Genomic DNA, 21102 nt, shown 5'->3' on the forward strand with positions numbered 1-21102 from the left:
AAGTCGAGCAGCAAAATGAAGAAGCCGCCAACCAGCGGTTTTAACTAGACCAAGGCGTGAAAGAGTCAAGGGAAAAGATGTGGACGAGGATGCAGATGCAAGCGCGGACGCAGATGCAGCCAGATGCAGCACAGCAAGACGCAGCTCGAGTCCGACCGGTAGGTAAGGTATCCGTAGTCTCGTCTTGTAAGTAGCAACTAACTTGACGGACCAAGGTGAGCTAAGCCTAGGTACCAGGGCGGTATGGCGGTGCCTGTGGAGATGGTTGATGTGGAGGTTGTCCATGGGCTCTCTGCCCGGCCGAGGGAAGAAGGGGGGGGTGGAGGGGTGAAGCCAGAAATGGGCGAGGGGCCCAGCAAACCCAAGAACGCAGCTAGTGTCAAATTGCTCGGTAACCCTGCAGAATCGCAGAATAGCAGGCCGATGAAGGGCACATGATGTATGTTCATGGGTAGGGATTAAGGCAGTGAAGGAGGAGCCGAGAGGCATGAAGCGGGGGATCAATGTTGGTTATCAGAGGCGCGGCGGGGGTCAACAGCAAGACGGGACGACGACGACGGCATTGGCATTGGCATTGGCAGGGATGAAGCCATCAGTATCAGTCAGAATTCATCAAGCTCGGCTAGGTACCAAGAGGCGAGGGCGGGACTGGAGCCTCATATCAAGACAGAAGCAACAACGCCTAGCTAAAAGCCATGGCACAGCTCTATGAGACCACTTGTGGATGCGGCAGAGACAACAGGATAAATAAGAGGGTGAGAGCCCAGATGAAGTCGAGCAGAGAGAAGCATTGGCCAATTGCTGAGCCTAGGTGAAGCGAAAGTGGGCTGAGTTGCAGTTGCAATTCATCAAGACCAGTGCGGCGCGTGGTGGCATGGAGCTTTGGGGCCCAGGAGAATCAAAGCGTCAGCGGAACGTTAGTGCTTCTCTGTTCCAGATCTGAGGAGCCCATAGTGCCAATCCGAAGCTGATGCTGCACATCATGTATCTAGCGGCGCAGATACAGTGTTAGTTGTCGAGTAACAGCACCACTGGGGAGCCATCTCGTCTGTCGGTTCAATGGCACGCGAACAAGGACTACGAAATCAAGGTTGGACATGACGCTGGTCTTCCTTGCCCATCTAGTCCAGTCCGTCCAGTGCTTCGTGGCTAATTGCGGAACCAGGTACCGAAGGCCTGTAAAGCTTGAGCTTCGCAAGTTGGCAGGAAGGGTGTGCGGGTTGCGTCTCCTTCGGGCGTGGGTGTTGAGGTTGGCGTTGGCCACAGCGTTGGTGCTGGTGTTGGTCCTTGGCTGGCGTTGGCGTCAGTGAGCGGGCTCTCGGGGTCAGGGTGGAGCCTGGGTCCCCAGCTACCTGCCTGAGCTGAGGAAAGCCAATGGGTAGGTAGGTAGGTAGACATATTCATCGTTCGGCCGCCGCTCCGACTCGACCAAGTCCCTCTTGATGCCTTGGCAGGAAGGGGTCCAGTCACCATATGAGACCGCGATGCTGCGTACGCCGTGAACCTGTCGGTACGAAGGGGGCCAGGAAGGATGCCCTGATGGCCGGAAGCCCGGGGTATGAAGACAGGGGCCGGGGCTAAGACCTGGGAATGGGACTGGGACTGGGATTGTTTTGGAAATGGGGGGCGGATGATGCAAGAGATGATGTTGGAGAATGATGGGATGAAAAGAAGAAAAAAGCCGGGGGTCGCCTTTCCCTGGGCTCTCTTGCCTTGCTCTCCCTCACCCTGCCTTTGTCTGCCATCCACAGCCAATAGCCGGTAACCCAAGCTCTGGTTAGGCTCGTTGTGGGCATGTGTAGACGCTTTAGTGCAGGCGGTTGCGCCGCAATTGGAGGGCTCTTGTGCTCGTTGCGGGTTGGGATGGTTGGTGACCCTAGTGGTGGTCTGCTGCTCCGGCCGGCAACATCCAACGTCGCCCGCGCTTCTCAACTACAGCACGCGCTTCCTGCTTTAAGCCCCGGGAGCCTGGGATGACACGGCCAGCCTTGGTTGGGTGTGGTAAATTTAGCCAGAGGTTACCAGCGGCGGCGGCGAAGCGCAGTAGGGTTGAAGGTAGCCCTCGACATCCATGGGATTGGGACTCAAGGAGATGGGAAAGTGCGAATAGTAGCTTGGATTCATGGTTGTCTTGGGTGGTGGTGTTGGTGGGGATGAGGGATGCCGGCGCATGCCTCTGCCTGAGTTAAACGGACGCCTGGTCGAGGTCGTGTCGTGTAGGTTGTTGCGATGACATTTGATTAATCCATGGATGTTGCTCCAGGCCAGGTCGGTCCCTACGCAGATAGGCTCGAGGGGCGGCCTCTTCATCTCCATCGATAGCTGCTTCCCGTCCGCAGTTCCATATTTAGATAGAAGGTAGCAGGGAAGTAGTTGTCCATAGCACCTGCCTCCACTTCCAATCCCACTGCCAGCTGCCATGGCAAGGTCCAGGAAGGTTCCTCTAACGAGAGCAGAGGTTGGGGTTATTAGTCACCTGCCAATAGCCGCTCTTTGTTCAGTGCACGGTTCCGCAAGTCCATTCACTCACATGCGGAAGCTCACTCTTTCACTTTCTCTCTTCCACTCTCCAACCTCAATCGCTGGGAACCAACCTACCTCGATGCAGAGGTGGTAGCACGCTCAGGAAGCTAAATGTACGATGCCACAAGATCTGGTGCCAGGGTGCAAGGTTCAGCCCCAGCACCAGTCAGTCCCTCGGTTGCACCACATGCTGCTCTCATCCCCTCGTCCATTGATGATACTCGGTCCTCGACCAGATGGCTCCCTCCCGTCCTGTTCTTGAGTCACAACGACGACACAACCACGGCATGTTGAGCAACACAAGACACCGCATCAGCTCCCGCCTTGGGGGAGCACTTTCCCTTGCAGACTGGGAGGCTGCTTCAAGAGCACAGCCTAACCAACCCCGGAGGTGCTTGGCTGACACTGCACCAGCGCCTAGCAAGTCCCAGGACCCAGGAAATCCACCTCGATCAACGGCCATCCCAAGTTAGCGAGTTAGCAAGTCGTCATCTCTGCCGGCCCGGCGCGCATCGGCAGCCTTGGTATCTGGGGGGAGGGCTGAAGCACCGTGCCGTTGAGACAAGGAGCAGAGCTAGTGTGTACAGGGCCAGCCCCCCTTCGTTCCAGTGCCCTATCAGCCTCACCTGAGATGGATGCTACACTCCTCGGGAGCCTGTCTACCAACACACATCTGGGAGACACCACTCAAGCGTATACCTTTGAAGGGCAGTAAGAGGTGTGAATTCCAGGACCAAGGAAACCTCTCCAGCGAGTCTGGTTTGCGAGCAAGAGCGAGATGTGGGGGCCTGGAGGCTGGGCTGCCCAGCAGCCTCTCTACCACCCACCTCTCACACACGCAGAATCTAGTGGGTAGTGGGCCATTCCCCGCTGTGCGGCTGTCACTACCAGGTGCTGAGTTGCTTGGCGTTCGCTTAGACTGGACCGGACGCTCTCTTTGGCGGGCCTATCGCCTGCTTTGACACGAGACGGAGAAAAAGGCACAGTCCAGACGAAAATGTTCCCTGATGCACTCTTTCTGGGCTTCATGGTGCGCTGCTTGTGGATGGTCTCGAAGGATCCCGAGTCTGGCGCTTCCTAATTAGGGACCGTCCCCATGACGTTGCCGCACCCTCTAGCAACGGTCGGTTACCAACTAGTGCAATCCCAAAATCATACCGGCCGCTACGACATACTTTGCATGTACGTACCTGCTCATTGGAGACGGAGGAATAGATCTGGGCCCTGCCGTAGAGGTGCGGGCCAAGAGGAGACCACCTCGCCTGGCTGGATGCAACAGTACCATCGCGGGACGAGTCAAAGCATGAGGGCAGAAAATTTCCGTTGCTCGCGAGTGTCGGATCTCACACATCAACCTCAGGCTTGGGACGGTGTCAGGCCAGCCCGATGCCCTTGTCGACCGAATGGATGATGACAGGAGTTGTACCTATCTCTTGCGGGCGCCACACTAATAGCATATCACATCTGTATCGATGTCTGCAGCCCTGGAGAAAATCTCCGTGGCCCGGGGTGCGCTGCCGTCAACGTGCGGCATCTTCACAGTCCACTGACTGACTGCTGCTTCCCCGACCCTCCTGCTCCGAGCGGCCGCTCCCAACTGCATCCCAGGGCGACCCCGTCCGTAGCCTTGCAAGTCCGGCCATGATGAAACGACCAGTTGCGCATCATCAAGCCTGCAGATAAATTCTCGCCCAGTTCAGCAGGCCACCCATACCCAGCACCATCGTTGATGATCGCCATTCTCCTGGGGTGATGACATGCCAACCTCCCTTTCTAATCTCAGGGCTCGGGATAAGCTCCAGGCTCTGCAGTTGAGATTCCCTTTGGCCCATGGTGGGCGGGTTTAATATCCCAACGGCATCGCTCCAAGGGGAAAGAGATTGGCTCGCCACTGTTTGGATTCGATTCCTGCCCTGGCCTACCCTCCGAGTCGAGTCGAGTCGCCTGAGTCGGGAACTTGATCCCTGCCCTGCTTGACGGAGCCCCGGTGCCACATCGTCACAATGATTACCTCGAGAGATTCCAGCTTCAGGTAGAGAGGTGCCGACCGACAGGTCACTTCATGTTGGAATTACGTCGGTCGAGGCGTAGCCGCGACCGTTGGGCCGGCCCAGCTCTAGGCCAATGGCTAAATGTCCCGACCCAGGGCGCGGCTTGCCCGCCGTCCCGTGCTTGCACGTCCTAGCTCCCAGACCATGGGAACCTTGGCTCCCAGTGCGAGAGATGCCACGGCCCAACCAAGGAAGGCTTCATTGTGCATGACAGGGCACTGACAAGGCAAAATAGACGGACTGGCAATGGATGTTGATCTCGTCCTTCTGCCCCTGCCTGCTGCTCCATCGCATTCGCAGACTATTCTGCACGCGACCTGCCTGTGGCGTAGGCTATAGTCTACTCAGCTCGGAGATGATGTATTGAAAGCTGTCTAGTTCGGACTCGTGCGTGAATGACGGGGCAGCGCATGATGCCTCTGGTCTGGTCTGGTCTGGTCGTCGTCGACGTTGCTGCAGGCAATACACGATGCCGTCTCGGAGAAAAGAGGCTGAGAAAGGATGCAGCCTTTAGCGACGACGGTGTGGCAAAGGATGAGACATGCCGCTCAGAAGAAAGCTGGAATGGACTCCGGCCAGGTCCAGACAGACGAACTGGCGTGATCTTGAATCGACAATCGCTTGGCTGGCCACGGTGACTTGTCCAGACCCTTCCCCTTCCCACGCCCCATCACACCTGTCTAGAATTGGATTAATTACCGGCAAACTATCGTGTCTGCACATGGCATTACGGGTCTTGGCTTTTCTGGCTGAAGTAACCTTGGCCAGCACGGACGACGGACGGCTCAGAGCGATAGGTACTTGACTCAACTGGCAACCATTCGCCGGCATGAATCCTGCTTCATCCTGGATCTTGACTGAGCTGGTCCAAGCAGAAGCAGAGGGGAAAATGGCGGCAAGCCAAGGCGACTCACTCACCCTGGCAGCAAGCCACGGACCCAAGGCTCAGGGCCTGAGCTTCAGAATGTGGGTGCGCCTCAACGCCGTTTTCTTGCTTCTTTGAACCAATGAACCAACGAACCACGACCGCAGTTCCAAAGCCGTTGAGCCAGAGATGGTACTAGCAGACAGGGACGGCCTTCAAGCCACGGCCATGCACGCAGATCCAGCTGCCGAGTTTCCCAAAGCAAGACTACGACCCAGAGGCCCATCCCACCTGTCAGACTTCACCTGAGACATTCAGCATGTGGCCGGCGATGATGCCCTTGACAGCAGCCAAGAGACCTGCCGTTTTGGAGTCTGGTCGTTCCGAGCGTTGCTTTTTCAGTCGTGCCGACATCGTGGCTGTCGCCAGCTCACCGAGCAAACCCCTGTCCAGCTGTCCTTGAACCAGATCCCCACGCCAGTCCCTGCTTGCGAGTTGCATCCATTCCGTGCTGACGGTGACTATTCAATTTGCTGTCAACATCCCACACCTCGACATTGCCTCGTGGTCTGATGCGGCTTAGTGCCGTGCCTTGGCACGCTCGACTCCGGCGTGTCGGTGCTGGGAGAGGGCACTGTGAGGGACAGGAGGCTGCCAGGAGGCTGTGCAGGGCGAGTCAGGTACCTGCTGCAGTGCGCAAATGGGCGCAGACCGTGAAGTCATGGCTGCTGGCTTTAGACTCAGATATACGACCATCCATCTATGAGCTAGGAAGAGTTGCACGAGGTCAACCAGCGGATCTGGTTTCCAATTGGCTCACGCTCATCGTTGGAACTACAGAATTATGATATCGCGCCCACGACACAGCATTGACCTGCCAACCAGCTCGAGGACTCGGGTTTGTTCCTGGGACATATCTTGAGAAGGATATTCGTATAAGAAAAAGCGGCCCAGCCGCACAAATGGCCACACCAGCAGGATGGTTGACTGTGGATATCGGCGCCAGCCTTTACTGGGCTAGTCGAGTGGCTGTCAATGGATGTTCTGTGCACCTACTGTGCTGTGCTTAGGGAGTATGTGACGCCGTCATGTCTTCAGAGCGGTGCCGCTCTCCTCCCTTTACTTTTGTGCTGCGTTAATTTCAATCTGAGAGACTACAGTACGTGCGATGCGACTCGATGACTCGTCCTGGGGCGTCGTCGTTGGATCGGGGCCCAAATGGTTGGTTTTTGCCTCCAGACCGGCGCCCTCGGTGTGTCTGGGTTTCCTTGCAGCTGGGGCTGTCTACTGTACAGCACAGTACCGAGGCGAGGGTTCAGCAGAGCTGACTAGCGATGCTTTCCGTGGGATGTCTTAGACAAGGGAACTTATTTGGCGACTGGTTCACAGAGTTGAGAACTCTGGGGTTTCATGACGCGGGTGTTGTCGGACCTGTGGGCGGATGTGGCGCCCTCTGTGTGCTGTGAGACATTGGCGAGAGAGATGTTCCTATCGTGGCAAAGTAGAAGAGTCTGGAGCCTTGGGGACGCGGCTGACAACCTCCATTTTGACGATGTTGAGCCGCGTCTGGGAGCAGCAAGATGTCGTCACATCGAACGAGTGAGGCGATCGAGCAACTAGGGGTTCTACTGGCCGATTGACGACGGCATGTACTCAATCAAATGCCATGCCAAGAAGCAGAAAAATCACCGTGGAGCCGTGGGATGGGTCCATTGTTGAAGCTGTCCCCGTCACAATGACTTTGATAAGGGGGGTTGTAGATAGCGATGCTACCCTGCACCGCATCAGCGGAAGACAAATTCTCCTCGGCGTACAACAACTCGGGCATCAAAAGAGGCGTCGGATGCGAGATGCGCAATCGCCTGTTGTACAGCATCCCGTGGATATAGTACATGGGGCATAGAGAGGCTGTACAACGGACGTGCTGCAATAGAGCTCGAGGTTCCAAGACAACCATGGGCCCGTTACCATACCGCTCTGACAGCGCAGAGCAAGCCAAGCCCGTCCCTTGTCTACCAGCCCTGGCCACCCAGGTGCAGCGGGACTGGCTAGCAGCTTGTTGGCCCTGCATGAACAGGCCGCGCGAGCGGTAAGCAATATTTTACTGCATTTTATTTTTATTTTTATCTCCATACCTATCTCCTGTACTAATGTGCCTCTGTTGCGGCTGACACGCAGATGGCTGGGGCACATGAGCAGCTGCACTGGGCCAGAGGCAAGGCTTGGTGGGGATGATATGATGATGAGCAGGCTGAATTTCTATTCTCTTCATAGTGTGTAGACGGGTAACTAGATCCGAACCGATAGTAGAGGGACTAGACGCATAGTTGAACATGAGGTGGCCAGCAACACTAGACCTATATCGCAGCGTGGGAAGTCTACGTGGGCAAGCATATCCCCGTCTCTATCTAGGTAGTTTTCCCATCAATTGGGCGGATGACCCGGGAATGGCGTCTTGCCTGTCTCGCCTCCAGCTGCCTAGGTTAGGTAGGTTGGTTGTGGGTTTTGTTTTTAACTTTTTGCCAGTGTTGGGTCGCTCCTCCCGTCTCTTCTGCGACCAGGCTTATTAGGTCAGGTCAGTTGCCGAAGCAAAGGTGCCAATGCCAAATATACGAGGAAGGAGCGGGTCCCTAATCCCATGTAGGCAATCCGCCAACACGGCGCTGCCGTTTCCTTCTCGCCTCCCATCATCTCCTTTCTTCTTCCTTCAACATCTGTCACCAACAACAGCAGCAGCATCATCTCGCGATACCAATGCCTCCACCCACCACTGCCACCACCTCTTGGCCCGACTAGGTAGGCTGGTTCCTAAAAGTGGTCTTCAGAAACGACCAATAGCGTCTCAAGTCGGATCGGCGGTACAGCAACAGGGTCGCCGACCTTGCAGACAATCCACTTCAACAAGCGGGGAAAAGAAACGGTGACGCAAAAGCACCAACAGGGAGCCCAGGCTCCTCTGATTTCACAGCGATACGCGTTCTGCATATCTCTCGAGCAGCCAGTTTCGTCATGTTCAATACAGCTCCTTCATAGTAGCTAGCTGTTGACCAGCCAGCCTAGCGTTTTCTCGCGATACTAGGACCGCAGATCACTCTCTCTGATGCGGCTTCTTCCGTTCTATCCTGGAGCCGTTATTCCAACCTGTCCTCCACCGGAGATATTTCGCAGCAAGCCAGGCGTCATACCTTACTTGCAGACAGTCAGTGCCGCCACGAAATAGCTCGACGCCGTTGCTAGGATTTGTCCGGGGGAGGGTGGACAGGTGCCCGGCCGGAAACTAGACCCCCGAACTACTTCGGCCTGGTGCTGAGTCTAAAGACCTGGGATCCGGACAGCCATGGCACAGTCCTCTTGCTGGCTCCTCCGTCCTGGGAGCACTATCCAAGACATGACAGGGTCACCCCTGCTCCGATGCGCCGCTTGGGAAGCTCAAGGACACTTTCGGTAGGGGGAAGGACACATGGCAGTGGAACCTCGCCTGTCTCTCCACATGCAGCCCAGCATCGTCGTCAGCGGGCCTTGATTGCCAACCAGGTCTTTCACGAGCAGCTCCAACAAAGAGTGCACTGCTAGCTTCCCTCTTGGGCTGGCCGCAGCGTGCCAAACCACCGAGCTGCTACTTACGGGTCCGAAGCCAGGGTCTGATAGCCTGCAAAGGCTATCTCCAGCGGAATTGAGTTTTCAAGTGCGGCGCAAGAAGAAACTTTTCATGCAAACAAGCGTTGTGTTGCTCCCGTCTCCCTCTCAGAGTTGCGGCGGCAGTCTGACATCGGGCTTGCCTATCGTACGAGCCTGAGGGTCCCGACCACAGTCTGTTTCGGTCGAGGATCCAGCACGGCTCAGCTCAGCTCAGGTGAAGTGCAGCTCTTCAACATCGCCCACCTCACCGGTTTCCCATGGCTTGACAAGCTAGCCGCGGCCTGCTAACAGCAACCGCGATTTCAGAATGCCATGGATCATGGATCAGCCCAGTTGCCAGACCATGTCTCCCTCGCCCGGTACGTATCGCTCGCACTCCAGATTCGATCATATGCCCGGCAGCTCCCAGCAGCTTGGAGGCGGGCGGGACCCTCCCCCTGGTGCGGCCTTTTGACCTTTTGGGTAGAGCCGAGTAAACGGCGAGCGTTGATTCCCTGCAGGCCAGCTACTACTGTACGATCATCTAGGGTGGCATTTCATCTCATCAAACCCCACCAGCCAGGATCCTGGGCTTGGACATTTGGAATTGACGCAAGACGACGAGTGCTACAGGCCCGGCTCTGGACGCCCGACCCTGGCCTGCCCCCCATACACGCCTTCCTGCTTGGACGGAGGCCTGGGGACTCTCTTGACAACACCCAGCTGGTTGTCAGCCTTGACCACGGCGGCTGGTGCCGTGGTCGCGGTTCCGATAGGGGCAGCGCTATTGGCAGGCTAGGTAAATTTCCGTGACAAGGGTGGTCCTTGGAAAACATGATATGATATGACGATGTTGTCCACCATCACGGCGATGGGCTCTGGGGATCAACTTCTGACCAAGCCAGATTGGTTCCACCTCTGCAGACTCCGTTGGCAGCCAACCCAATACGTCACCTTGCACAGACTTGGCTCTGTCGCTCCAACCAGACGAGGGCTGATGCTATTGCTGGAGGTATCCATGCTGCGGCCTCGATAGCTTGGCGTTGAAGGAATGGCGGATAATGGGGACATCTCATGGCGCGGATCAACTCTGCCCAATGGAGCAGCCGCAGCACTCCAACAATAAGACATCACAGGATTCAGAACGCTCCGCTCCCCTGGGGATCGACAGAATCTCCGGCTTGTCTCGGGCCTCTTTGCGGCCTTGTCTTGCTGCACGAGACCACATTCAACTCTGCCGTCAGCATGGAGGCTTCAAGCCCCCTCCCCTGGTCCAACAGAGCGTTGACCAGACGGAGATTTTCTGGCTGTTGTACGTCGGATTGAGGGGAATTTGTTGTCGATTGCAAAGACTCTGCAATTTCTCGGGGCCCATGGCTCGCAGAATGCATGCCTGGTTGGTTTCGAGCGATGCACATGGCCGCTGTGCCGTCGGCCTTGATCAAACCAAGAGTTGCAACTGCCCACACATGAGCTTCCAACGGGGCAAGTTGTCTGGCAGTGCTATCAGGCAACGCATGTTCAACGGCAGATGGAGGATTCCCGAGACATGTACAACACGGGGCCATTGGGAGTCACCATGGGCCCAGAGGCCTGGGACGCGGCCGTGTTCTTGCAGGTTGTGCCAGGCTGGTCCCCGCGGGTTACTGCATACTCGGCCTCTCATCTGGTCATATCGGCACGGACGATCATCCGTGCACATGACGACCCAGCCGTGGATGGAGATGTGACAGATGATAGTCGAGAGCGATAATAAGGGGTAATAATGGGGAGGTAAGGTTGATCGACGTGCCCTAGGTATCCAGTCTTGGAGGCAGACCGAGGCTGATACACGATACGTACTGACCAGGCCTCTGGAGTAACTAGGTGCAGGCGGTCATTTGTCAAGGCCACCAAGGTGGAGCAGACCTTGTACCAAGCGGGCTGTATCAGACTCTGATAGGACCCTGCAAGTCTCATTGCGCGCAGGATTAGTCTGTGTTTCAAAAGCGCAAAATGACAGGTGTGTGCGGATTTGATTCAGCGGCGCTCATGAAGATGACCACGAGGTTATGTATGGTTTCCGCTGACCTGCCCGGGTCCCGGTCGAGTCGTGCACCGATGGGGCAGAGTGGCTTTATGTCTCAGGGAGAAGGCTACTGGGCGAATGCCTGGTTGTGCTATGCACGACGGACGAATCCTGGTCAACAGGAGCAGTTGACTCTGAAGTTGATTCACACCTTGGCTTGGGCCACGGCGCAGATTGGAGGCTCTTGGCCTGTTGCTGACAGCAGACTATGCTCGACAACTGAACTGGAAAGTAGAGCCTGTGTTCAACAGGCTCGCACAACTCACCCGTTTCACGGTTTCATGCCAAGCCTCGCGCTTCCTCTATGAGATATCCCAAACATGCCTGCACATGCACACCGGAGCGCGCCTCATCATGAACTAGCAACTGGCGCCATCAAGAGCTGCGTGCCGCCGGACGCGGAAGGGACAAGTGTTAAAAAGCACATATGTTTTTGTACACACCGGCTTGTCATCGAATTCCAGTCACCAATCCAACAAACATGATCTGATCTTGCAGAAGCAACTTCAAGGCTTGGGACAGAGACGGTCTTGACTAGTGAATCATCGACGGCGCAATGCGGCTGATGACCTAGTTTCGCTTCCTGGTTCGGATCCCCTCTATGGATTCGCTTCTGCTACCAGGGAAGAGAGAAAAAAACAAATAAAACTCTCCGCGAGGCTTTTGCGGTCCCCTCCACCTCTGCCGTTCCCTTGATGTCATGGCCCAGCATTGCGGATCGAAGGCTGAGATTGGGAGGCGAATATTCGGTGGGAGCTCCGACTGGCCTGATAGGTCTGTGAACGAAGGGATATGCACCGCCTTGCGACTGAACCCTTCCTTTCTGCCCCTTCCCTCACTAACACCGACAACTTGCATCCACGACCCGCTCCTCGGCCTATGGGGGTAGTTGTAGGGCTTACGATGCGCTAAATTCGGCTGTCATTACGGAGTACGCCTTTTGGAGATGAGATCAGATGTGTGCGTAATGTACGTATGTACGCTGTTGGTTGGGGAATGGGTCTCCCTTGGATGGTTTTGTGTCGTGCGAGAATGCGGCACGAGTCTAGGTTTCTCTCAGGCTCAAGGTCTCTCCCTAGGGGCACCGAGGGCATGGATACCAAGCCCCCAACGTCACGGCAGTGATGCTGAGTGGTCTAGTGACCAGACAGCTCAACCCTTGATCTTTGCGCGAATGAGATCGGTTATAACCCCCAAGTACAAGCGAACCAGATCAGGACAAGCTGACGATCGAGTTTGGTATTCGAGACAACTAGACCTAGACATGGCTAACATTCAGGCTGGTAATCATACCATACAAGGAAAAAAAGAGCCAAGACAACGCCCAAAAAAATGACCAACTCCCTTGGCTAACCCTTCAACATTGGTTGACCCTTCACACCGTGTCTCGCTGGCTCGCACCGACATTTCTCCCCCGCAGCATGAGCTCCGGAGCGTTACACACGTCCTTGTCTGGCACGTCGAGGCCTCTCGACCCTGCCGACTGAGGCTGTCGTGACGAGTCGCATGTGCAACTGGACACCGTTTGATGGACGATTCTCTCCCGGAAAATGACAGATGAAACGACACGGCCACACCTATCACATCAGACCAAGCACCATACCACGTCCTCGCGGCCATGAACCGACCAGGCTCTGCAGGGTAACACGGGGACTCGTCCATGTTCGCTTGATCCGCTGCGGCGTCACCCTGGCGGTACCTGTCTGGCACAGAATTCACCGCACAGAATAGGCGAGGACGGTGGCGCGCTCACGGTGCCAGAAATGGCACGCATTTCTTGTCTGGGAACGCCACAACCACCGCCTTTACTGTCTTTGATGCTGCATGTCTTAAAAGGGGACCAGGCATGTGCGCACGCAGGGGGTGAGCCATTGTTGGCGCCGGCGGGAAGGACAACGTGGGATCACGGGAAAGGGGGGGCTGTGAGACGGGTGGCCGTTTGGTGGATCGGCTAGATGCGTCGCAAAGAGGGCTGAATTGGGCCATGCTGGGGGATCTCGGTGAGGCCTAGGTGGACGAGCATGGGCGGGGAGGGTGATGGGCGGCTGGGGGAAGGTCGCCACGAGACGTTTCAGAGTTGAGGAACAGGACAGGATGGGGGACGCATCCGCGAGACATGAACCATGGGCCAGGTGACGGTGCGGCCAGAGGATGAGCTGAGATGCAGCATCCATCACAGTCGGCTCTCGATACCTCGGTAGTTGCTGTCATCGGCCCATTGCGAATCTGGCCAGACAAGGCGGATGGCCTCCCAGATATGGCTGTTCAAGACATGCGTCAGTGATACGAACTTCTCGTCCTCGGGGCATAGCAAGTGGCGGAGCGTGCCACGAGGGGCGCGTTGACGAAGCACGGGGTAGAGGGCATGACTTACTTGACATGGAGGATCTCGAGTCCATCCTTGACCTCCTGGGGTAGATCTTTGACGTCCTTTCGGTTCTGGGCCGGCAGTAGCACCGTCTTGACTCCCGCTCGGAGGGCGCCGATGAGTTTCTCCTTGATACCTCCGACGGCTGTGACTCGGCCCCGGAGAGAAATCTCGCCCTGTTACACACAAGACTGTCAGTGTACTGAGTCATCACGGTTGACTTGTTGCTTGGGAACCTACCGTCATGGCCATGGTCGGTGGCACCGGCTTGCCCGAGAAGAGGGAGATGAGTGCAATCGCCTGGCCGATACCACTGCTGGGACCGTCCTTGGGGATGGCTCCCGAGGGACAGTGTACGTGGATGCTGCGCTCCTTCATGATATCAGTCGTCGGCTCTGGTGTGAGGCCCAGCTCGAAAGCATGTGCCTTGACCCATGTTAGTGCCACCTCGACGCTCTCCTTGAGAACGTCACCCAGCTTTCCTGTTAGCTGAACTCGTCCGTTGCCGGGCATGTCAGCAACCTCGATGAAGAGGATGCTGCCATTGCCACCGGTACTGTAGGCGACGAGACCCGTCACAATGCCCGGGCGACTCGTCTTCTCAGCAATCTCCTCCTCGAACTTCTCAATGCCCAAAATGTTCTCGATATCCTCCACTGTAAGATCCGAGCGGTACTCTTCAATGTGACCCCCGTCCTTGGCCTCGGCGAATTCCACAGCTTTGGCACGGCAAACGGAACCAATCTCACGCTCAAGGTTACGGACTCCGGATTCACGAGTGTAAGACTCGATGATCTTGGACACAACGTCCTGGTTGAAAGCAACCTGGGTCTCGGCAAGTCCGTTGACCCTGATCTGCTTGGGCACCAGATGCTGCATCGCAATGTGACGCTTCTCCAGAGTGGTGTAGCCGGGGATGTAGATGGTCTCCATTCGGTCCAGGAGAGGGGCGGGAATGGTCTCCAGGCTGTTGGCAGTAGCGATGAAGAGGATCTTGGAAAGATCAATTGGCATGCCGACGTAGTGATCCTGGAACGAGTGGTTCTGCTCGGGGTCAAGAACCTCAAGCATGGCGGCCGAGGGATCACCGTGGATGCTGGCTTGTCCAATCTTGTCGATCTCGTCGAGCAAGAAGACGGGGTTGGCAACACCAACCTTTCTTAGCCCCTGAACGATCAAACCAGGCATGGCCGCAACATAGGTTCTTCGATGACCACGGATCTCGGCCTCATCTCTCACGCCTCCGAGTGAAATGCGGTGGAATTTGCGGCCCAGAGCCGTAGCCACTGACCGCGCAAGACTTGTCTTGCCCACACCTGGGGGTCCTGCCAGAAGCATAATGGGAGACTTGTCCACCATACGCTGGGACTTGAGGATTTGAAGCTTGGCCACGTCGGGCTTCACGGCCTCGACTTCTGAGCTTGCCTCGGCCGTCTCCTCTTCTTTCTCTCCCTCCTCCTTCTTCTCCCTCTCCTTCTCTTGCTGGTGACGCGCCTCAGCCTGGGCTTCCTCCTCCGCCTTCTTTATCTTCTCGTCGACGTCATCATTGATGGATTGTTTGAGTCTCAGAACGGCCAGATACTCGATAAGCCTCTTCTTGACGTTATCCAGTCCGTAGTGGTCCTCATCTAGCTGCTTTCTTGCCTTGTGCAGGGTGTCCGGGCCGAGGCGGTCATCAGTCGTGGCTGTCCAGGGGATTTCGGCGAGCGTTTCCAACCAGTTTCGGGTGACTTGGTATTCCTGGTTCATGGGTTGCATCTTCTGGAGTCGGCGCATCTCCCTCTCTACCGTCTTGGCGGACTCTGCAGGGAGCTTCGCGCTTTGAAGCTTGCGTTTGAGTTCGTCAAGCTCGTTGGCTTCCTCGTCGTTATTTTGGTCGTTGCCGCCGGGCATCTGAGCACCGGGAGGCACAAAGGTGATGCCGGGAATGTTGGGAATTGGGCCTGTCTTTCGCTGCTGGTCCTCGTTTAACCGATCGAGAATTTGGACGGGCATTGTTGTGAAAGTAGTGATCTTGAAGTTATTCTTGATGCCGCCGACCTGACGCTCCAACAGTTCAATGACCTTGGTGAGGCGCACCTTGACATCCAGAGCGGCGATAACCTCGAGCTTCTCCTCGTGCGTGCTCTCGACCAGATTGGCCATGAAATCGGCGAGAAGACCGGCTTCCTTGAGCTCCCTCCTCATGATGAGCATCTCGAGTCGTCGTGTAAGCACTGGCGAAAGCACTGGTCCAGCCTTGGTTCGGGGGAGAAGAGAGGAAATCCTTAGAATAGTGACGAGTTCACGGGATCGCGATTTCAAAAGGTTGAAGAGGTCTTGTAGCTGCTTATCGGGAGGACTGCTGGCTGTAACGGAGATAAGTGGGGGATCATTGACAAGATGACGAGGGTAGGCCTACTATCTTCTTTAAAGTATGTAACCTTTGCCTCAAAATAAGGACGCTCTCTAGTGAAGCTATCGATGCGGATTCGCGTGACGCCTTCAACGCGCAAGGCGAACTCCCCGGTACCTCTCCCATCGATGCCAATGATCTTGGCCTCGACACCGAAGTTGTAGAGGTCCTCCTTGCGCGCGGATCCAGGGAGAACATTTTCAATCTCTGCAGGATCTATGTCCTCAGCATCGCCGATGAGACGCTGGCCATTGGGGCCGACGAGAGGTGACGAGATGGGGACACAGCCGATGGGGATGCTGTCGATTCGCGTGTCGGGGCCCTTGGTGGCGGCCTGCTCGTAGACGTGGGCGAGGAGGGCGGGGACGTCGGGTCGGTTGGACGAGACTGGAATGCGCTGGACGAGACCGGGGAGGAGGATGGTGCCTCGTGCGAGCGGTATCAGGGGCAGAGTTCCGGTCTGCGGCTTGGACATGACGACACGAGACGTGGCTGCTGGAGATTAAGGGGATTAGAAGACGGGAAGAATCAACGCTTGGTAGAGAAACAAATTAGGGACGATGGCGGGTTCTGCTCTGATGGACAAAGTAGATGGATACGCGAACGGACGGAAGTGATGGATGGATGGATGGATAGATGGCCGATAGATGACCGTTGTTGGTCGCGGAAAAGAAACCTGGAGAAACACGGGGGTCAAGGCCGAGGCCGGGGTCCGTTGCCGCTTCGCTTCGTTCGTTTCCACTTTTGATGGGATGCCGAGGCTAATGCGAAATGGGTTCTGCCAATTGTTTGACGATTTCATATGTGATGCTCTCCTCTTTGACAAGAGGAGGAGCTTCGGGAAGCTGCCACGGCTTCTCACCGATGCCATCGTCTTCCATGATCCCAGCCGGACATCCCGTTGTTGTGACCTGATGTTCGCATCCACTACGGGGAAGCGTTCCGCTAGATGCATGATGAGGTCGAGTCGTACCTTTGAATTGTGTCAAAAGCCATTGAGCGAATGGTGTTCTCTTTGGTCCAGCTTCAAGACGTAAAGGATCGTGGCGCTCTCCTTGATTCATTCTGTCGGCCACATGTCACCCTCCTGCTTCTCCTCAGCTTCAAGCTTGGTGATGGCTTGGCAATCGCTTCTCAAATGGCACGTGCTCGAACTTTGGTGAATGACTAAGGCAGAAGCTGCCCCACACTGTGAATCGCGGGGCAAACCCATTAAACCTAGGCGCGTTTTAACGCGTCTTCTATTCCCTACGAAGCTTGCATCCTAGTCTTCACGCTCAACCTACATCACACAATTATCACAATGTGTATGTGCAACATCTCACCTTACCTCTTGCGGATCCTGACTGACAACTTGCTACAGCTGCCTACACTGGATTCCAAAAATCAGGTTATGGCCAAGGGGGCGATGACTCGGGCGGTTTCTTTGCTGGAGGCTCACAGCAGGGCAGCCAGGGCGGCGGTGGCGGCAAGGTACGATGGCATCCCTCACACTTCACCCACAGCTTCTGACGATCTGCCTTTACAGTCATACCAAGATGAGTCTTTGCGTCCTGTCACCATCAAGCAGATCCTCGACGCCGAGGAGGCCTTCCAGGGCGCCGACTTCAAGATCGACGGCTCCCTTATCACCCAAATCACATTCGTCGGCCAGATCCGCAGCGTGACCCCCCAGCCCACAAACATCACCTTGAAGATCGACGACGGCACCGGCCAGATCGAGGTCAAGAAGTGGGTCGACGCCGACAACAACAACGACCCGGAGTTCGAGCTCGACTCGCACGTCCGCGTCTGGGGACGCCTCAAGTCCTTCAACAGCAAGCGGCACGTCGGCGCCCACGTCATCAGGCCTGTCGAGGACTTCAACGAGGTCAGCTACCACATGCTCGAGGCCACATATGTTCACCTGTACTTTACCAAGGGGCCCCTTGGTGGCCAGGGTGGTGCCAACGGCGAAGGAGATAGCATGTTTGTCGACGGTGGCGGCTACAACGACCAGGCCGGTGGAAACGCAGCGCCTTCGAAACTGTCTGGATGTTCCGGCCTAGCCAAGAAGATGTTTAGCTTTATGAACGACGCTCCTGGCGGCAACGAGGGTGTCCACATCAACGGTATTACCAGCTCTACTGGCCTGTCAGTGAGAGACGTTCTCACTGCTGCCGACGAGCTGCTTGGTCAGGGTCTCATTTACACAACGGTTGACGACGAGACATGGGCAATCCTCGAGTACTAGGTTGAACAAATGTTACGAAGGAGGGGCTTGTCGACGTCCACGCCTACAAATCTACAAAAGCTAGGTGCAACGGTGTTGACGGTTATAGGCGGGATCAGCTTATGAAGGAATGACGATTTTATTTGTTTTCTTTCTTCCTAATGAACGACTCGAGCTAGTCGACCAACTGCAAAGCAATGCAAAAAAAGCATAAAAAATTAGAGCAACAATTGCGGTAAAGACTGGCGGTCAGCAAATGTCGGCCAAATCGAAGCAATCCATGATCCTCTCCCTTATCCGTGTGCTCATTCTTATTGTTCCCAGAGAATCAAGGTCGATCGGTCAATGCAAATTCATGACGACAAACACATTTCCTCACTCAAAGTTCAAGACTCACATCACAACACACTCAGGTCCATGTGCTCGTCTTGCACCCCCCAGCTCCTCGACATACTCGAGTTCCTCGACGACAGCCTCTGATCCCTCGTCGGCCTTTGGCTGGACCAGAGGCTCGTTTCCCTAGAACTTTACCGTGGCCATGACGGCCGGGCCGCAGGACGGTCGAGGGGCCTGAGGCTCGCGGACCATGATGTACATGGTGATGGGCTCCGGGCTGTTCTCAAAGACGACAGGGCGTTTGACCTTGAAGCCGAACTTGGCGTAGTATTCGCTGTTGCGCTTGGTGCTGGCTTCAAGGTACATGGGGCGGTTCTCGGCGTCGGCCTGAGTGAGTGTTAGCGTGTACTCTGAATTCTTTTCGGTTATTTCTTACCTTGGCAATCATGTCGCGGATCAGCTTGCCCGCGTATCCCTTGCCTTGGGCAGCAGGCTTAGTGCCGATGTAGACGAGATAGTAGCAGTCCTTGTCCCTCTCACCCATGACCTCCTCCTTGGTCTGGTTCAGCACAGGCAGCATCTCATCGTAGTAGCGTCTCCTGCCCTCGGCCGAAAGCTGGTAGTACAGCCTCCACATGCCGCTGCGCAGAGACGTCCACCAGTCATCCATTTGCTGACCGGGAGGCAGCCTGACGACGCATGTTAGCTGAAGCTTGTTTCTCAGAGACACAAGGGGGGAAACATACCACAGAGCAACAGCGTCGTAGTCGGACCCGATGGCCGTTACGACGCCCTTGTAGCAGTGAGCCGCCACCATGTACGTCATGTGGTCGACATGGAGCTTCCACTTCTGCTCGTCCGAGTAATCCGCCATGTCGTCGCCGTCGAGCACATACTGGCTCATGGCGTCGGTCGCGAACGCGTGCGCCAGCGACCTACCCGCCTCGGCCGACTCGTTGACGCTCACAAAGCGGATCGAGTCCTCCCACGAGGGCGGCACGAGAGACCGACGTCGCCACTTGGCGAGAGCCGAGGCGCCGCTGAGATTATGACTGATACTCTTGGTGGTCGTAGTTCCCTCCATGATGAACCAGTTATTTACTCGGTACTAGAACTGATGGCTGTATCTAGAAAACACAGGGGCTCCCCTTTTTGCAAAGAGGGGAGCGCCGCGGGTGGCATTAAGCATGATGGGTTCAGATTCATCAAGTCCCCAAACTCACATTGTATATTTTGGATACTATCGCCCGTGTGAACCCGCGAGAGCTGAGTTCTGGAGACGGGCGTGAATCTCGAAGGATGACGCAGACAGTTAAGGCTTGTGCGAACTTCAACCGACATCAAGTTGGTGCTTGAGCGGGCCAGGCTCGCGATTATGGCTTTAAGGGGAGGAGGGGGATGTAGGTATCGAACGAGCGTCGATCGGTTCGACCGAGTTTCTCAATGTGGGCGTACGATAGGTTCACGAGGGCGAGCTGAGAGGAAGATGGTTGGAGAGACAAGTTGACAAAGAAGAGAGGCACGAGAGGTTTCAGACGATAATGTTGACTGAACAGTCGTTCACCATGCAGAGGTTGGTGCTCAGAGTAGCAATCAACAAGCGGCAACAGCAGTAGCAAGACACCAAGGTGGCTATTCTTTCCAGCAATCCCCTTCTAAGAGAGAGCTTAGCAAGATTTCCTGACAAAGGGTCCTGTTAGTGAGGCCAGACTGTGGTGTGGGTAGAATGACTTGAGATAAAGTGAAGTATGAGAGTAAGAGGTAGGTAGGTAGGCAGTTGAGGAGAGGAAGAGAGAAGCAAGCAGAGATAGGCAATCGGCCGAGGGGGTTTATGTAGGCGGGCGGGTGATAGATAGATGTGCCGTGTGGACCCCAATGGCCGGCAGCGTAGATACGGCACAACTCGAAGACTCGGTGATGCCATTGGTCAGTTTACAGATGACAGCCACTTCGTGGGGTAACGGCTAACGTTAGCTCTCCCGAGTCGTACACGAAAGGGAACGGCGAGAGGGCAGACCGAGCGTTAGGGAATCAAGGAAGCGGGAGACGGAGCACAGTGCTTGGTCCATGAGGCGCCCTGGGGGACCACATGACCATGGGTGGCCGGTGGGGGGCAACCCTGCAGAATCCGTGGAATACTGGCAAGCCATGCTGTGAAGCTGTCTCAGAGACCTGGGGTCAGCCAGTCAGTGTACGGTTGCTGACTGTTTTTGTGGCTCCTTGACGTGGGAGAATGGGACTGAGCCATGGAGATTCCTCAAGCTGTGGAGATGAACGAGAGCTCTGGCGTCAGCTGTGGTCCAGTATAGCCAAGGACGAGCGTGAACCTACGCCACCTGGTGCAGGAGATGCGAGGGCCTCACGCGCAGGGCATCCTCTCATTAGTCAAGATAGCCGGCTCCGGGTCGAGGTGCTTTGTTGATTGAGGAGCACATGTGCCTCCAACGCGAGGGCTGAATCGGTTGGCGCGGTTGAACCAAAGTTCACCGGCAGCGTCCAAAGACATTGATTGTCTTGTCTGTCTTGGATGTCAGCGGCTTGCAACGGCACCCGAGGTCACCAGACTAAGAATGTACTGTGCAACTTGTGAGTTGTGATGAGCTCGGATGAGGCGGGAAAGAAGCAAGTTGGGGGCTCAAGTATTGATGCACAAGAGTCCAATCGCT

The 21102-nt window shown here is 55.9% G+C and overlaps 3 protein-coding genes across 3 annotated transcripts; 1 reads left to right on the forward strand and 2 right to left on the reverse strand.

Moving 5' to 3' along the window:
• Positions 1-13298: 13298 nt before the first annotated feature.
• LRP88_13711 (Lon protease C-terminal proteolytic domain-containing protein) lies at positions 13299-16363 on the reverse strand (the record flags this gene model as incomplete). Its single annotated transcript, XM_083250069.1, has 4 exons — positions 13299-13386; positions 13500-13669; positions 13734-15841; positions 15895-16363. 4 exons carry the CDS (start codon positions 16361-16363, stop codon positions 13299-13301), a joined length of 2835 nt encoding a protein of 944 aa, XP_083094403.1.
• Positions 16364-17191: 828 nt separating this feature from the next.
• Positions 17192-18121, forward strand: LRP88_13712 (uncharacterized protein; the record flags this gene model as incomplete). The annotated part of the gene is made up of 3 exons (XM_083250070.1): positions 17192-17195; positions 17252-17361; positions 17417-18121. The coding sequence occupies 3 exons, from the start codon at positions 17192-17194 to the stop codon at positions 18119-18121; spliced, it is 819 nt and encodes a 272-aa protein (XP_083094404.1).
• Positions 18122-18619: 498 nt separating this feature from the next.
• On the reverse strand, positions 18620-19520 carry LRP88_13713 (uncharacterized protein; the record flags this gene model as incomplete). The annotated part of the gene is made up of 3 exons (XM_083250071.1): positions 18620-18823; positions 18879-19125; positions 19183-19520. The coding sequence occupies 3 exons, from the start codon at positions 19518-19520 to the stop codon at positions 18620-18622; spliced, it is 789 nt and encodes a 262-aa protein (XP_083094405.1).
• Between the last annotated feature and the right edge of the window lie 1582 nt (positions 19521-21102).

The sequence above is a fragment of the Fusarium phalaenopsidis genome (genome assembly GCF_050370095.1).
Source record: "Fusarium phalaenopsidis strain FUZ10S chromosome Unknown contig_32332, whole genome shotgun sequence".
Lineage (NCBI taxonomy): Eukaryota > Fungi > Ascomycota > Sordariomycetes > Hypocreales > Nectriaceae > Fusarium > Fusarium phalaenopsidis.